At 41.3% G+C, this 14,148-nt stretch overlaps 1 protein-coding gene across 5 annotated transcripts in view; it reads right to left on the bottom strand.

The window, feature by feature from the left end:
- The window catches only part of TENM3 (teneurin transmembrane protein 3), a 2,583,516-nt gene that overhangs the window by 402,928 nt on the left and 2,166,440 nt on the right, over positions 1 to 14,148 (bottom strand). For all 5 annotated transcript variants that reach the window (XM_033942956.1, XM_033942961.1, XM_033942964.1 and 2 more), the window contains one exon: positions 9,895 to 10,133. In XM_033942956.1, coding sequence (XP_033798847.1) covers positions 9,895 to 10,133 — 239 coding nt within the window. The remainder of the gene's footprint in view (positions 1 to 9,894; positions 10,134 to 14,148) is intronic.

The raw sequence follows: 14,148 nt of genomic DNA, 5'->3' as shown, positions 1-14,148 counted from the left end.
CATGCTTTTTTTTATGTACAGTAAGCATACAAGGTCATTTCATAAATAATGCACACTATTTTTTTTTATTTACATGTTTTAATTTTTTTTTTTCAACTATTTCTTTACAATCCTTCAATATAGTCTCCCTGCTTTGCAATGACCGAGTCTCAACGTCCAGGAAGCTTCATTATTCCATCCAAGACACCATTTTTGTTCAGTTGCCGAATGGCTCTGGTAATGGCGGAAGAAAGCTCTTCCAGAGATGCAAAACAATGCCCATGCATAGGTTGTTTCAACTTTGGAAAAAGGTCAACGTCTGGTGGTCTCATGTCTGGACTGTAGGGAGTATGAAGTAACACCTCCCAGCCAAATTTGCGTAGTTTTTCAATGACAACATTCTATATGTGCGGGCGAGCATTGCTGTGAAGAATAAGTGGCCCAGCCAAGAACAACTGAGGTTGGGTTTTGTGCATTTTTTGCAAAAAATCATGATAATACACTGCTGTGACACTTCTTCCACATGGAACTTTGTCTGTGATGACGATGCCTTCATGATCATAAGCAAAAATCATCATTTGTTTGGCTTTTGATTGAGCTCATCAAAATTTTTTGGTCATGGGGAAGATGGAGCTCTCCACTCATTGGACTGTGATTTCAGCTCCGGTTCAAAGTCTCTGACCCATGTTTCATCAATAGTAACAATGTGATTCAAGAATGCCTGACCTTCAATGTCGAATCTTGGTTTCAGCACGGTTGCATTGTCCAGGTGATTCTGCTGCTGTTCAGCAGTCAAGAAGTGGAGGACCAATCGTGCAGAAATTTTTCTCTTTTTTAAATCATTTGTCAGAATTTGGTATACTGATGTCGGTGGACTCCCTGTGGTTTCAGAAAGTTCCTCGTATGTCGCAAAACGATCTTGTACAAGAGCATCAGCCACGAGTTTCACACATCGTTCAATGCTTGTTGATTTTGGCCTTCCTGGTCTTGCATCATCATCTATGCTCACATAACTACTCCGAAAATGAGTTGCCCACTGAGAAACTGTACTACAGTTTACTGTTAACTCACCACAAACTTCATGTGGATTTTTGTCGGGTTTTTGCCAAGTAGAGTTTCAATCTTAATGTCAACAGACACAGTACCCGAGACACCTGCAGCCTCCATTTCCCACACTTGTCACAGCCACACTATGTACACTACAGAGCTCCTACGCACACGTCCTGCTGTGAAAGTGAAAGTGAGACAAGGTTTATTGCAATTGCATCATCCACTCCTCAATGTTGCCAACCTGTGCATTATTTATGAAATGACCCTCATATATTACAAAGTTCAGTCTGAGTTGTTAAGTAAAGTATTCCATTATTGAAGAGCACCCAAAGTAAGATGAGCAAAGCAAAATTTTTTTCAGCCTGCAATATTCATTCTTGTGACCAGTTCTAGCATGTGAATGCAAATTTTTCTCTTTCTTTCAAAGATGATGGTGATATGGCAGAAATGTTAACGGGGCTTTTTAGATCCTACAGCCCCACGGTGGAGAGCCAATGTATGATCTCTAAGATGACGTGCCATACCCTTATGAACACTGGCACCTGCCTTCTCACTGTCTAAACACTTCAAATGATCAGACATATGAGTAGAACAGACATATTAAAAAGAGTGCAAAGATTCCAATGTGGGACCCTCAACCCATAGCTCTCTTGGGCGTTCTTTTACAAAGATGCCTTGCTCAGCAGGGCATGCTAAATGCCAAGCTTCCCATAGGAATAGAATGGACAGCTCAATATTTACATTGTGCTGCTCAGTGGCGTACCTTTGTAAAAGGACCCATTGGTAAACTGATATTTCCTAATTGGCTCTCCACTTTTGAAAAGTTTGGGAACGCCTGCTTTGTGAATGGAAATCATGGGGACAAGAGATTCAAGCATCTTACACCTGGATGGGTTTTTTACTTTGAAGACTTTCTATGAGTTAGAGGGAAGAAAGACTCAAAAAAATTACTGTTATGGTTTGTAAACAGAAGACAGACGGTACTATTTTGCTTTCCAAAGAACTGAGAATACATAAAAATTCAAAGCTCTAGAATATCTGAAAAACTAAAATTTAACTGAGCCCCAGACACAGTTGCTCCAGTTTTACTTTAGCAAGATGGGTTTCCACTTATTTTATTAAAGTTAGGCATTTTTATGAAGTAAAACAGAAATTTTTGACATTGCTGAGGTTTTTTGAATACTGTATATCTTGAAGAGTAGCATGTTTTAATGTTATATCTATGCTATGCATTTATGTTGTAAACCACTTACATTTGTAGATTTACAGTATAGAAATTTTAAATTAAAAAAAAAAAATGCTGATGGAAAATGTCATTGATCAGTATGGTTGCTCAAAATAACTTCATATATTGTGAAACCTTACTGACAAATTTCATCAGACCCTTAGGAAGTACACCCATTTCTGACTAGATGAAACAATTACCAAGACATCTGCGTCTTGATGAAAATTTTAATAGTTTTAAGAGTCTTTGAACAGGCATTTGAAGTAGATCTCTTACAGAATATACATATTTACCGATACATAAGATCAAAGATTGATGGTTCAGGTTTTACAGCAATGGTTCTTCAGAGTGATTGATTAGTTCTTAATATTCTTTTATGTCTGGTTGTACGATGGAATATAAAAATCTGTCCTATTTTTCTTTTTTTATGGAGTTCATTTTTCATGTATTCTGGTTTTATTGCAATCGCTTTGATCTTTTGTTAGCATTAGTGGAATATTACATTTTTAATAAACAAACATATTCCTGAACCTATTTGCACATTTGGAAGCTCTGTCATGGCCCAACCATCTATCTTCATATTTACAGCAGAGTGATGGGATCGTTCTGTTCAGTGGTTTTCCTTCCTGCCTTTCCACTGTCAAAACAAGTATTGCAAAGGAACACTGTTCCCGCAGCAGGGCCATAAAATGTCCACATGTAAGTGTGGATATAAAACATGAAAAGGGAAAGATGTCAGACTTAAAAGAGGTGTTATTTGGTGGCTGGAAGGTGTTGAAACAGCTTTGATTCAGGGCTGCCTCGCCTTCTAGCTGTTAAGGCAAAACGGGGTACAATTTAGATACATAATATAGTAGGTGACAGCAGCTACTGAACCAACTTGCCCATCCAACTAGTGTGTATGTGCATACGTATGAACAAGATGAGGCAAAAAAAAGTTACCCCTAGAGAATTTTGCTGTTTTCTCAGAAACCACTTTGAATTTCTACAGGAAATTTTTACATACTTAGGGCTCCTTTTACTAAGGTGCGCTAGCGTTTTTAGCGCACGCACGATATTACCGTGCGCTACACAGCTAGAACTAACGCCAGCTCAATGCTGGCGTTAAGGTCTAGTGCACGCTATTCCGCGCATTAATGCCCTACTGCAGCTTAGTAAAAGGAACCCCTAGTCATTAAAACTTGCATATTACTATTAAGCAACATTTACCCCCCCTTTACAAAACCACAAAAAGTGGTTTTTAGCACACACTAGCATGCTGAATGCTCTGCACTGCTCCTGACACTCAGAGTTCTTATGAGCATCAGGAGAGCATTCAGTATGCCAGCGCAGAGCATTCAGCATGCCAGCCTGCGCTAAGGGAGGGGAGGGGGGTTAATTATCTTAAGCTACCTGTATGTCAATGTTACTGACATTTTAGCAATACAACCAAGAGATTTTTTCACATTATAAATGTTTGCCTCTGCCAAGCCACACAGCTGAGAAGGAAGGCTATGTTAGCTCTCAAGTCTTGGTACTGGGAGGGACTTTTACCTCCAATTTCCATGCAAGTGTTTCATAAAAATTTTAGATAAAACTTATGTTTTCCTGGACCCAGAACATTTGAAAATTTTTCTCTTAACAAGGCAACCTCCTTTTCCTTAAGTTATATCTACTTTTTCTGATGCATTAATATAATTTATAAGATTGTAGTAATGTGGTTATAGGCTCTTCTTATCGGTTGTGAGATTTTTCTTCTTCAATAAACGTTTGAGTATGATATTTCCTTAATAGATAACCACTAATACTTGTTTTTCTTTCCCATCTCCCTTGAATTCTATTTTTCTTTCAAGTTGGGGTTAATGGTAATAGATTCTACTTATATATCTAAGTTGCTTACCTTGAATTTTTCTCCAAGATATATCTATTTATCTGTTCAAGTTTTATTGTTTCTAATATTATAAAAGTTCAATAAATTAATAAAAAGAAAAATGTTGTGCTAAAACATAATACAATAACATTATTCAAATGATACAATTACCGTATATACTCAAATATAAACCGAAATTCTGGGGTAAAAAAATGGCCCAAAAATGGGGGTCTCAGTTTATATTTGGATCTTCAAGTCTGTGCGCTTCCGCCCCAATGTGGATCCATTGCAGACCTCCCATAGAATTGTAGGATATGCAGAATATAAATTATTATATTATATACAGTATAGCCTTATTGGGTCAGACCAATGGTCCATCAAGCCCAGAAGCCCGTTCTCACAGTGGCCAATCCAGGTCTCTAGTACCTGGCCAAAACTCAAGGAGTAGCGATATTCCATGCTACCGACTCAAAAGGGGGGTGTAGACTGAGAAAAGAAAAGAAAAGGACGGACATCATACAACAAATGGATAAGATCATAAGATCTCTTACCCACAGTTATTCCAGATCCCCATCCTGAGGTTAAACTTCTAATCATTTGTCCAACCGCTCCATCCTCAACAACTTGCAAACAAGAACACCACTGATAACAGTAAAGTCTATAAATGTAATGCAAATCACCTAGAAATGGTAGTGCTTATCTTAAATGTCCCAGCTGGACTCCAGCGCTGGCTTGGCTTTGAGTTGTTTTGAGATAAATACATCTTTTGAAATATTTTTTTTGAGATAGATTGCATTTGATTTGTGATATTACACCCTTCTCTCTCTAGTGTCTCAGAACAGTGTGAGTAATATTTATTTTATGACCCTTTCTCTTTTGTTTTTTGGACCTAAGATTGACATGCACTAAGTGCCGTGTTCCTAGGCACCTATGGTTTAGATGCCAATTATAGAATCAGACCCCATGTGCATCCATACTATTTAGGTGGCAGTAAGTGCATGATCTAACTACAAGGAGTAGTCCATACCTATTTCCTTTCCATTTCCCGCCCCACTCCGTGATATGTAGCTAGCATATGAAAAGCGTGCACTAACAAACTGCAGTCATGCGCCAACAGTTACCACATGATACTAAATGGTTGATGGTCTTCGTCATAAGGCGTATGGGGACAGATTTAAAGATCTCAATATATATATATATATATATATATATATATATATATATATATATATATATATATATATATATATATATGGAACGTTATTGCATATTAAACCCCCATGGACCACTATAAATGCTGGCTTTTCCTAATTATGACCGGGATAGCCATGCAAATGATTACTTGCAATTGGAAGAATTGGGATCACCTTAGTTTTCCTTTCTGGTGGGCAAGCTTATGCTTAACTTATAAGTATGAGAAAATGAATGCTGACTTGCTGGGGCATAATAAGATATTCAAATTAGTTTGGGGTCCACTGAAATCTTTTGTAGATTTGTTATACTGTATTTTTCGGACCACAAGATGCACTTTTGCCACCTCCAAAAAGGGGGTGGAAAAGGGGGTGCTTGGTAAGTACCGAATACAATTTTTATAAACAGCTGCCCCCATACCGGTACCTTTTTGTAAATACCAGTGGTCCAGCTCAGTTTTGGCAGGAGCTTTCCATGCTCCTTGCCCCTCCCTCGCGGATGACTGCCCTTTCTTGATGTAGAGTGTGCCACCTGCCTGGTTCCACGCTGTTTTCTATGGCAGCAGCTTAACACATACTGCTTCCTTGCGCATCGTAACCACGCCCCTTCCTCAGCCAGGATCCACACAGCCCTGCCTCTCCTATCTAGTACCCCGCCCCAACGTGTGCTTCTTTGTGCGCGCTCCCCGTTCTTCCTGCTCCACCATTAGTCTTTGGTCCAGAGCTCCCCTCCTTATCTGTTCCCGCTCTCCACTGCCGACTCTTTGCTCCTCCGCCGGCTCCATGGCATACAGTCAGGGCGGAGGGAAGGAAAAGGTCTACTCCTACTACAACGGTGAGTGATGGGGACGCCGCGGCCTCCCTCTCCCCGAAGCAAGTCCGGGACTCTAGACTCTGCAGCAACAAGGAGGATGGGCTGCTTCACTGGGCCTGATGGGGGGAGTGTCATGGTGCTCATAGCATGGGGGAGGGGGGAGGAGATCTAAGGCCCTGAAGCACAGGGACCTTCTTTATAGAGAGAAGGCAGCAGCAACTAACAAAGGCTGCAGAAAACCCTTCACTCTCTTGAGATGCTCAACTCCAGAGCCACAAACTCCTGCACTTCAAACGCTGCCCTGATGCATGCTCCTACATCACCCACATATCCCTAAAGCATCTCATACACAGCCCCCTACATCTCTCCCCCTCATGTCCCTAAAGCATCCTCATACCACCAGATACACCTACATGTAGAGGAGGAAAAACCAAGAAATAAAATTCTGAAACAAATTTTTTTTTTCTTTGTTTTTTCCTCCTCCACAGGTGGGTGCATCTTATGGTCCGAAAAATACGGTAGTTGCCCTTTATCTTTATTTTCCGTTGTATTGCACCCACACATCCAGGGGGGATGAGAGCGGGAGGGGGGTATATCTTTTGTTTTGGTATTATTCCTGATGGTAATGATGGATGGGGGAGGGAATTTTTTTTCTTTTGTATAGATTCTGATTGTTTATAAGTGCTTATTTGATTATTATTATTTGTATGTAAATTGTATTGCGCTTTTTGTTGGCATTAAAAACTAAATAAAGTTTTCTTTTTAAAGATCTCAATGTGTATACTTCGGAAGAAAGGCAAGAGAGAGGAGATATGATACAGACGTGTAAATACCTACTCGGCATAAATTTGAAAGGAAACTCCAGAATGAGAGGACATAGGATGAAGCTAAGATAAGTGATAGGCTCTGGAGCAAGGATATAATTTTTATACAGAAAGGGTGATAGATGCATGGAATAGTCTCTCGGTAGAGGTGGTGGAAACAAAGACTGTGTCTGACTTCATGAAGCGTGGGGCAGGCACATGGGATCTCTTAGGGAGAGGAGGAGAGAGTGGATGCTAAGGATGGGCCATTTGGCCTTTATCTGCCATCATGTTTCTATGTTTCTATAAAGTAATACACCCAGTAATTGCTTACCATATCTTAGTAAAAGGCCCTTTGCTAAAGCCACACATTTTATGGTTTGTGTTGGAGGTCCTGCACCATTTTAATAACCCTTCTCTGAACTGTTTCCATTTTCTCAAGGGTCTCGTAAAGGTATAGCATTCTCCACTGAACAGATAACTCTGGCAAGATCTTAACATTGACCTAAAGGCAATATGACCTTTTCTTTCCAGCTCAGGATATTTCTTTTATGCATTCAAGCATATTGCTACCTATCACAGCTGCTGCATTATGCTCACTGCCAGCTTTCAAGTTACTGGAGATGATTTCTTCTAGGCCTCTTCATTCTCTCTTTACTGTTTTGCAATTCCTGTTCTTTTAATGGAGAAGTGGCTAAGGTATTTTTCAATCCCAATGAATGATTTTACAGTTTCACATTTTTAACCAGTTTTCAGCTATTTTAGGTCTGCTTTCACTTTTTATACCTGCTGGTGTTAAGTACCATATTATAGATTTTTCTTTTACCCAAAAGCAAACATTCTTCCTCAGATCCCTGTGCAATATTAGTTATAATGATGTCAAAGAGAACTGGTCCTAGAATTAAGACGAGAGGCACCCGTACAGGTCACGTAACCTTCAACAAGATATTTTTTTGCACAGTTTTTCACCAAATTTGCAGCACAGAAACCTTATTAAAACCTAAATCGGTTGACCCTGGTCCACTGCTAGACACTATTGGACCCATAAAAAAAGGAATAAAGTTTCATGGCACTGATTTCAACAAGAGTAGATGGCCCTCAATGGTATGCACTCTTATCTACAGGGTCATGCATAATTAAACAGACAGAACCCACTTGAGATACAGTGGTAAATTCAAAAGTGTACACATTATTACTCAAAGTACTAATGGAGCAATTTTATAAATTGATGTCACTTGCTTAGCAACAATTCTATAACAGCTCCTTGGTGTCAAGATTCTTTTATAGAACACTGGCTTGATGATGACAATGGATCACCCATGTTTAGGTGTGCCTCTTATGACATACCAATGGCGGGAGAAAGTTGGCTTGCCTAACTGATCCAAGCGATGTGTGTAATTTATTGTGTTCTGTAAGTTATGGGGCCTATATTCAGCCAGTGGGAGGCAGTCTGCATATGTGCTGTAGTTGGTGCTGACCCCAAATATTTAATGTTGGGCCATTTCCAGTGACAAGCACTGAATATCTGTGCCTTTTTTTTGCTGCTTCTAACTTAATCAACTAGGCGAATATTCAGCTAAGTTAAGTTAAAAGAGGGGCAAAGACAGGCTTGCTATTTATGTGGCCCGATTTGCCCACTGAACTTAGCCGGTCAGTGTTGAAGGTTACTGGTTATCATGCGATATAGTTGGTTAGCTTTTTGGTGCCAACTGCAAATATTCAGTGGAGATAACCAGTTATCTTTATCTAGTTATTTGGTTATATATTCCATCCTCCCAGAAGAGCTTAGAATGGGTGACAAATTTTTATACATAACAAAGCATATTTATACAAGTGATGGCAAACATAGCATGACAGAACATAGTCTGACAAAAATGGCAAACATAGTTAAAGCATGGTAAAGCATAATATGACAAATTATGGTATGGTAAGATATAGCATGGCAAACATAGTATTACAAGCATGGCTAACCTAATATGACGCGACATAGGAAAATAGTCAGGCGCGTGTAACATGATAAATCTAGCATGGTAGATTTGGAACAGCAAACTCTGTGTGGCAGACATAGCATTAGAAATTGTAGCCTAGTCGACTTAACATAGGTCCTGCGGTATAAAAATAAAGATTTATTATTATTATTAATATGGAAAACTGTGGTATAGTGTGACAGAAATGGTGACAGTATGACAAAGTATGGTAAAACATTGTATGACAAAACATAGCATGGTCAGACATAGTATGGTGGGGCCATGCATAGGAGCGGAGACTATACATTATACCACTGGAAGGGACTTGGTACAATAGGGCATTATGGGGGTCTTTCACTAAGGTGCACTAGCCAATTTAGCATGCACTAAAGATTAGCGCGTGCTAAATGCTAACACGCCCATTATATTCTATGGATGCATTAGCATTTAGTGCACGCTAAATCGCCTAGCACGCCTTAAGGACCCCCATATGATGGGCAATACAATGTACGACAGTACATGGCATAATAGGACAAAACACATCAGCGTTTGAGATTCGAGGCAGTGGAGGGAAATTTGGGTTGGGGCACTCTCGTAGAGGGTCAAGGGAAGAGGTGAGTTTTGATTGCCTTCCTGAAGTTCAGTAGACCTTCTAATGATCTTATGTTGGTAGGTAGCTTACTCCAGAGGCGTGGTAGGTATTGTAAGATCTTGTGCTGAATATTCACCATTAGGTGCTGAAATGCTATTTAACCAGTCAGTGGCTGTTTCTGGCCAGTTAAATAGATTTGAATATCAGGGGGTGGAGACTTGACCAAAACTTGCCCTTGCTCTGCCCATGTATACCCCCCCCTTTGCAGTTACGTGCTGTGGCACTTAGATATTCATCAATTAATGGAGCCTTTGATGTGCATAAATGGTGCTTACCTCTAGGCACCAGTTTATAGAATTGCCCCCTATATCTCTTATTTCCAAAGACAAAACCATCCAAATCAAGCCATTAAATATGTTCCTTACCTATAAAATAGGATAGTAGGATTGCCAGCAGCACTGAAACCCCTACAGCACAAAGAGCAGTACACTTCCAGGTACAGTACTTTGAGGACTTCTTAAATTTAAAAGCACTTCTTGATAAGGTGTTTCTAGGCAATGGCCGGGTAGGTGGGGAATAAACAGCGCCAGATGCCATTGTGTATCCTGGTGTTGCAGTACTGAACAGTGGAGTTGTCCCCGTTCCTGTTTTGAAGAGGAAATGCCTGCAAAATGGAAGGAAAAAAGATCATGTCAACAAGCAGCACACAAGAACACATGAATAGCCTTACTGGGTCAGACCAATGCCCCATCAAGCTCAGTAGCCCAATCGGTTAACATAGCTTTATCATCGTGCGTCGATTACAGCAGTAGCCCTTACGGCCTAGAAAGCAGGTGGTAGTTAAGAACTCATGCGCTAATGGCCACATCCTAATTTGGAAATTAGCCCGGAAAATGCACCAATTGCGCAGCTGCACTAAAAGTGGGCTTGGTGCTTGGGAAACCCACACACTAATAATAATGCAGGCCAGTTTTTAGCACAGCTTAGTAAAAAGACCCCATGGTGACCTAGTAGGTGGCAAGTAGATCTTATTGCTCAGATGTTTGGTGTTTTTTTGGGGGGGAGGGAGATTTAAAAAAAAAAGAATTATTTCTGATTATTACTTGATTTTCACATAAGCTATGAAGAAACCTTCTACACCAGGAGGCTCAACATTTCATAGGATTAAATTAAGTAGAGAAAGGAGCTTTGCACATATACATATCAGGAAGCCATGTGCACTCAAAGCATATAAACAATTATAGGGCAATTTTTAAAGACAACTGACTGCCCAGGAAACATCATCATGTAATTATAGCAAGGAACTTATGTAGCAGAAGTCAGGGCATAAAAACAAAGAACATGTGTAATGTATTAGAAAGGCAAATCATGCTGATCATTCATTATGTTGGATGCTAATGCTAATGGTGTCTTATATACCACTATATCTCCAATTGGATTCAATGTGGTTTACAAAAAACCCCCCCAAAAACAACAACAACAAAAAGCCTCTAGCTCCTCTCTGCAGCTTGAGTTCTCGATCAAGGTCTTGAGAATCATCATTGATTCCACATTGTCCTTCAATGACCACCTCCAATCCTTGGTAAAAAAAAAAAATGCTTTTTCAGCCTTCACATGCTGAGGAAAGTTAGATCCTGCTTCCATCAAAAACATTTTACCCTCCTTGTCCAATCCATCATCTTCTCCAGATTGGACTATTGCAACTCTATCTACTTAGGCCTAACTAAGAAAAACCTCCACAGACTCCAACGGATTCAGAATGCTGCGGCCAAGCTCATCTTCGCTAAAAGTAAATTTGACCATGTCTCCCCGCTCCTGGCCAAGCTCCACTGGCTTCCGATAATCGCCAGGGTCCACTCACTCGGAGACATCCAACTTGAAGATGAGAGCATCATATCATACATGGATGACATCTTACTTCTCGTACCAGAGGCAGAAAATCAAGCTAACACTCCCAAGAAAATCTCTGATAATATAGAAAAAAATCCAAGCATGGGCAACAGCTCAAAAACTAAAACTAAACGCCGCCAAAACCAAGGTCCTGTTTCCACAATGCCCAACAAACTGCACAAACAAACATCACGCTCCAATCAGACAGCATATTTACTGTAGGAAAAACCTCAAAAATTCTAGGCTGAATACTAGACGAAAACAAAAACTCCACAAGTTGTTTTCTTCTATAATGTCACATCATAATATCTTAGCATTAGTATGTGCCAAGAATGTATACCAATATGTAATAATAAATAGTGCTCAGTCACCAACCAAAAGTGTCATAAAAATGCCAGCATTGGTTGCAAGAAAGGGACCATCATAGCACTAAGAAGTCCCTTTTTCCATCCTCCAAATAGATCAAATGTTCATACTTATGCAAAAGTATATCAAATAAGTAAACAATACTTATCTGAAAGCAGTGTGAACTGGCTGTTAGCAGTGTAAACTTGCTGGAGGCAGGACACCGACAGTCATGCTGGACATGAAAAATTTATCTAAACCAAGTGCTGTGTCTTGTGTAACCCCACATTCTTAAATCAACTGGCCTCCCTTCGACTCGAGTTTCGCTCAAGGCGTCATCAGGAAGGGGGCAATATTACGACCAGCAGGTTAGCTGTAGTTCAAAGAGGGGAACACAAGCTGAAAATGGAACTAAAGCTTTCATTGAGTAGATAAACAGCAGCTGGGATCAAAACATCACTGAGACGTTCACTGTCAGTGTCCTGCCTCCAGCAAGTTTACACTGCTTTCAGATAAGTATTGTTTACTTATTTGATATACTTTTGCATAAGTATGAACATTTGATCTATTCTTAAAGGCTTTGCAGACCGGGCCTCTTCTAGATCCAGCACAGTGAAGGGGAAGGGAGATCGAGTCGTCCCCCTTCACTGCACCGGAGGAGCCTGAGATCGGCGGTTTGCCCCACCCCCAGCAGCCACTTCAGCACCGGGCTGCCGTTACAGCCCTCTTAAGGGCTTTGCAGACCGGGCTTCTTCTAGATCCAGCACAGTGAAGGGGAAGGGAGATCGAGTCGTCCCCCTTCACTGCACCGGAGGAGCCTGAGATCGGCGGTTTGCCCCGCCCCCAGCAGCCACTTCGGCACCGGCCTGCCTTTACAGCCCTCTTAAGCCCTCTTACAGTCCCTCCTTCCTCCGCCCGACGCCACTCGAGCAGGAGAGATCTGCCCTGCACTGCTCATTTGTGAGCCTTGCTCTCCCCAACCCATCCGAGGGCTGCTAAAGACCAATCTTCCAGCCTGACCCGGCTTCTCTTCAGCCCACTGCGGGCCGCCAAAAGTTTTTCTGTTCCTCTTCAGCGACTTCAAGGCAGAGGAAGGAGGAAGCTTCCTCCATCCTGTCCCTCCTTCCTCCGCCCGACACCACTCGAACAGGAGTTAGCCCTGCTCCTGCTTTTCACCTGAACTCCGCTGTCCATAGCCCACCCAGGAACTGCCGAAGTCGAGGGGGCGTGGCCTGATCGCCACGGAGAACACACGGATGGCGTAACGGCTCCTCCTGTACACGCCTAATTCAAATAAAACTGTGCTTTTATATTTAATTTTTTTTACATAGTCTGTTAAATTTTTGCTGCCGGAACACTCAACTCCATTCAGACGGGTGACCCAAACAACCGTTATCCCGGATGAAGGTGTCGCTCAAATCTTGAGTCACGCCAAGGTCGTGGGTGCGCCAGTGATACGAGACCTTCGTTTGAATTCGGGCGAAACCGACACAAAACAAGGAGAAGAAGAGAAAGGAAAAAAGACAGGCACAGATTGGAAAAGAAAAAAAAAGAGGAGGAAGAGTCTCTCCAGCGCTGCTCAGCAGTAGATGGCCTGAGATCAGCCTGCACGCATGATCATTAATCATCTGCTTTAAAACTGTGATTATCCAAATCGCCTATATTTTTCTTGATACTGAAGTGACTACCAGAGATCTCTCTCCCCTACATGGAGCTTGCTGCATCCTTTTGAACCTGTATATCCCTAGCGGCTATGGGTAGAAGAGAGTCTGCCTAACAAATATATCTTTTTCAAACTACTTCTGCCTCACCTACAGAGCTTTCTTGTATATGTGTAGCTGTTTAAAAGTGCGCATCAGATAGGAATGCCGATAAGATCGGCAAAAACGCCTAAACATAAATCATCCTGCTCAATACTTATAATGGCGACGTCACCAACTCCAACTATAACCTCGGCACAATGGGGTGATTGGGCCCAAGAAATTTCGAAAATGGTCACCACGGCCCTGGAAGATAAATTTCTTAAATTACAATTGGCTGTAGACTGTATTAACGATCGTTTTGAAGCACATGCTGGGCGTATTGCAGCAGTGGAGCAAAGGGTGTCTGAAAATGAAGATGCAACATTGCAAGATCGCGAAAAAGTGATTCCCTTGCAAAATCAAGTGACAACATTGACAATACGTTTGGATGACCAAGAGAACCGTCAACGCCGCAATAACCTACGAGTTGTAGGACTACCTGATCTCCGTGCTGATCAAGATCTCTACCGCTTTTTTCAGATTTGGCTCCCAAAACAACTTGGTCTGGTGACCCCTGAGACTGGTTTTCTATGCGAGCGGGCACACCGCTTGGGCCAACGCATGGAGAATAACAACCGCTCGCGAGCAGTAATCGCTAGATATATTAACTGGAAAGACAAAGAACTCATCATGCAAGCCTAT

Source organism: Geotrypetes seraphini, chromosome 1 (assembly GCF_902459505.1).
Source record: "Geotrypetes seraphini chromosome 1, aGeoSer1.1, whole genome shotgun sequence".
Lineage (NCBI taxonomy): Eukaryota > Metazoa > Chordata > Amphibia > Gymnophiona > Dermophiidae > Geotrypetes > Geotrypetes seraphini.
The sequence above is the reverse complement of the archived record's forward strand: the minus strand, read 5'-3'. Positions and strand labels throughout refer to the sequence as shown.